Below are 2,783 nucleotides of genomic sequence, written 5' to 3'. Positions count from 1 at the left end.
ATAACAGAACAAACTGCCACTGCCATAGTCAAGCAGAACACAAATTTAACTGCCACAATGTACACTTCTTAGCATCGCATGCTTTACAAAAATTGCAGACAAACTATCAAGTATTCAGATTCTAAGAAATAGCAAGAGCTTGCTCATTCATAAAAGCCATCTCCACATATAAATGAATCTCTCGGCACATTATGATATTATTCCACCTAAGGAGGTTAATGATATTTTCTTTCAAGAGGCAAATCCACAAACACATCAAAGGCACGAAACCAAAGCTTTCAGAATTACTGTATCATAAATTGAAAACCATTTTTCCCAAAGTTCGCTCAACAAGACTATTTCATACCATTGTTGAATGAAAGAGAAATCTTATCTAGTGTTCTTGCTTTTGTTTCCATAACTTTTCCTCTCAACTTGTTTCGCAAGACCAAGCTTTCTAAGCAAAAGCCATCAGCAGATAATACAAAGCTCTCCAGTTCTCTTCAACCCTTCAGCTTTCTCCATCGCTCACACACCTCTCCAATGAAGTCACTAATTGTTCCAGTATGATTTCTTTAAACAATAATCCCAGCAATAGTGATATTCAAGGATTGTAAAATTATCATGTGTGCACAATGAAGGAGTGAAGAATGATGAGTCAAATCCTTGGCTTGGTAACATAAGGATGGGTTTGACAAACATCCTGGTGTTTCTTTGGGGTTTGACACATCTTCACATCTCTGCCTTACTCCAAAGTTGTCACGTCATTTCATGCTTAAAGGTCCGATAGACCCTGGTAATAGATTCATTTTTCAAAGCCCACCATGCAAAATACCACTCATGGGTTTCCATTCCTGTCAAACTTAGGTCTTGCTATAGCGCCATTTCTACACCTCAAATCTGAATTATTCCACCTGCATTATTCCCTGCTGCCAAAAATACCATTCTCCCTAAACCTCAATTCTGAATTTTACTCATGCTTTTAAAGTTTTCTCCCAAAACCGAAGCTATTTAAAAACATTCTGCAATACAAAACCTCTAGTGGCCACTACACTGATACGGCATTGCTATCAAGAACTATGATACACATATACGTGACACTAAACCAGAAACCCGTATCAGAATATGCAACACAAATAATTCCATCTTCACTACCAACCGCAACAATTTTCATGTGAACAGCTTCACATTTACAAATTAAACATTGCTGAAGAACTGTGTTTGGCACACAATTGAGTAATCACAAAAGTAGCTATAGCTAGCAATTCAGACAATAGGAAGGGAAAGAATACAATAGCATTGCCAAATACTACTATTCGAAACAAGGATACAAGTTATTAATTCACCACCTAGCATCAACACCTTCCAAAGAAGCACCAATTATTTGTTCATCTGTCTCAAACGACATTAACAAACACATCAAACTCAACGAATAATGCACTACAAGGATTTCCACAAATTTCATGTGTCTAACCAACACCTCAAACTCAAACCACTCATTGAATCATTGCCTATTTTTTGCTTCCACCTGCATTATTCCCTGCTGCATCCTGTGCCGCTTTCTTTGCTGCCTTCTCCTGCAATGCCTTTGCATCTCTGCTCATGAAGAAATACAACATTTTCACAAAGAAATCAAATTTAGGCAAGAATAATTTTTAAAACAAAAATGGGTAACAAAAGTGATTGCAAAATATGTGCAATAAATCACATCAATCCAACCTTTCCCTGCGCTGTTCAGGGGTCAACCCATCAGCCTTTCCCTGCTTGCCTTTACCACCGCCGGTTCTAGCCTGAGCCCTTTCACGGTCGCGATCCCTCTGGTTACCGCGTTCGCTTTAAAGTTAATTACCAACAACAGAAAAACGGTTTCACAAACCAAACCACGGATAAACCGATTGGGTTGTGGCAAAGGAAACAAATTTTCTCTTAAAAAAGAAAGTAAAATCATGAAAATTACGTTACTCATGTGTTCCTTTCCGTGGATCCAAACTGAATGAAACTATTAATTCCACAAAACTCATAAGATCGACAACAAAAGGGGTGGAGAAGGGAAAAATGATTTATTTTCTCCTTTTCCTCAGATTTTCTAATTTCTAACGAAAAGTCAACCCTATCCCTAAATTGACGAGAATTCGTGAAAAATTGGCAGTGAAATTTTAACGAATAAAGGATATGAGTCATTATCGTAGATCGATTCTTCGAGAACGAAATGAGCTCGGAGGCAACGGAAAACCCTAGAAATCGATATGGGGAAAATGAAATACAATTAGCGAATTGGAAAAAAAAAAAAAAAAAAAAAAAAAAAAAAAAAAAGTAGAGGAGAAATGCAAGATAGAAAGAAAAAGTACCGATGAAGAGAATGAGAGAGCGAGGTTGGTGCAAAGTGCGAAGTATGAAAACGTTGAAAAGAAAAGAAATGAGGATGCGAGAGAATATAGGCGAAAAAGATTCGCAGCCAATTGCTACATACCAGGCCAACGACAGAACATAAACGACTTAAAAATAAGAGACAATGCTTAAAAATAAAATAAAATAAGAAAAAAAACAAGTATATTATTATTATTATTTAAATTAAATATGATTATTTAAATAAATAAACAGTATACTTCTTATAAATAATTTTAATTAATTATAATAAATATTTTTATTAAATTTATTTATTATAGTTATATTATCTTTTAAAAATAAATATAATATTTATAAATAAATTTATTTTAAAATATAAATAATTTATTATTATTATTATTATTATTATTATTATTATTATTATTATTATTATTATTATTATTATATCTTACCAACTT

At 34.0% G+C, this 2,783-nt stretch overlaps 1 protein-coding gene across 1 annotated transcript; it reads right to left on the bottom strand.

Annotated features, from left to right (window-relative positions):
* Positions 1-1,253: 1,253 nt before the first annotated feature.
* LOC109806014 (uncharacterized) lies at positions 1,254-2,482 on the bottom strand. Its single transcript, XM_083072611.1, has 4 exons — positions 2,328-2,482; positions 2,155-2,213; positions 1,699-1,808; positions 1,254-1,575 (listed from the first exon to the last, which is right to left on the bottom strand). The coding sequence occupies exons 2-4, from the start codon at positions 2,158-2,160 to the stop codon at positions 1,491-1,493; spliced, it is 201 nt and encodes a 66-aa protein (XP_082928737.1). The 5' UTR covers positions 2,161-2,213; positions 2,328-2,482; the 3' UTR covers positions 1,254-1,490.
* Positions 2,483-2,783: the final 301 nt, after the last annotated feature.

The sequence above is a fragment of the Cajanus cajan genome, chromosome 4 (assembly GCF_000230855.2).
Source record: "Cajanus cajan strain Asha chromosome 4, NIPB_CcT2T_4, whole genome shotgun sequence".
NCBI lineage: Eukaryota > Viridiplantae > Streptophyta > Magnoliopsida > Fabales > Fabaceae > Cajanus > Cajanus cajan.
The sequence above is the reverse complement of the archived record's forward strand: the minus strand, read 5'-3'. Positions and strand labels throughout refer to the sequence as shown.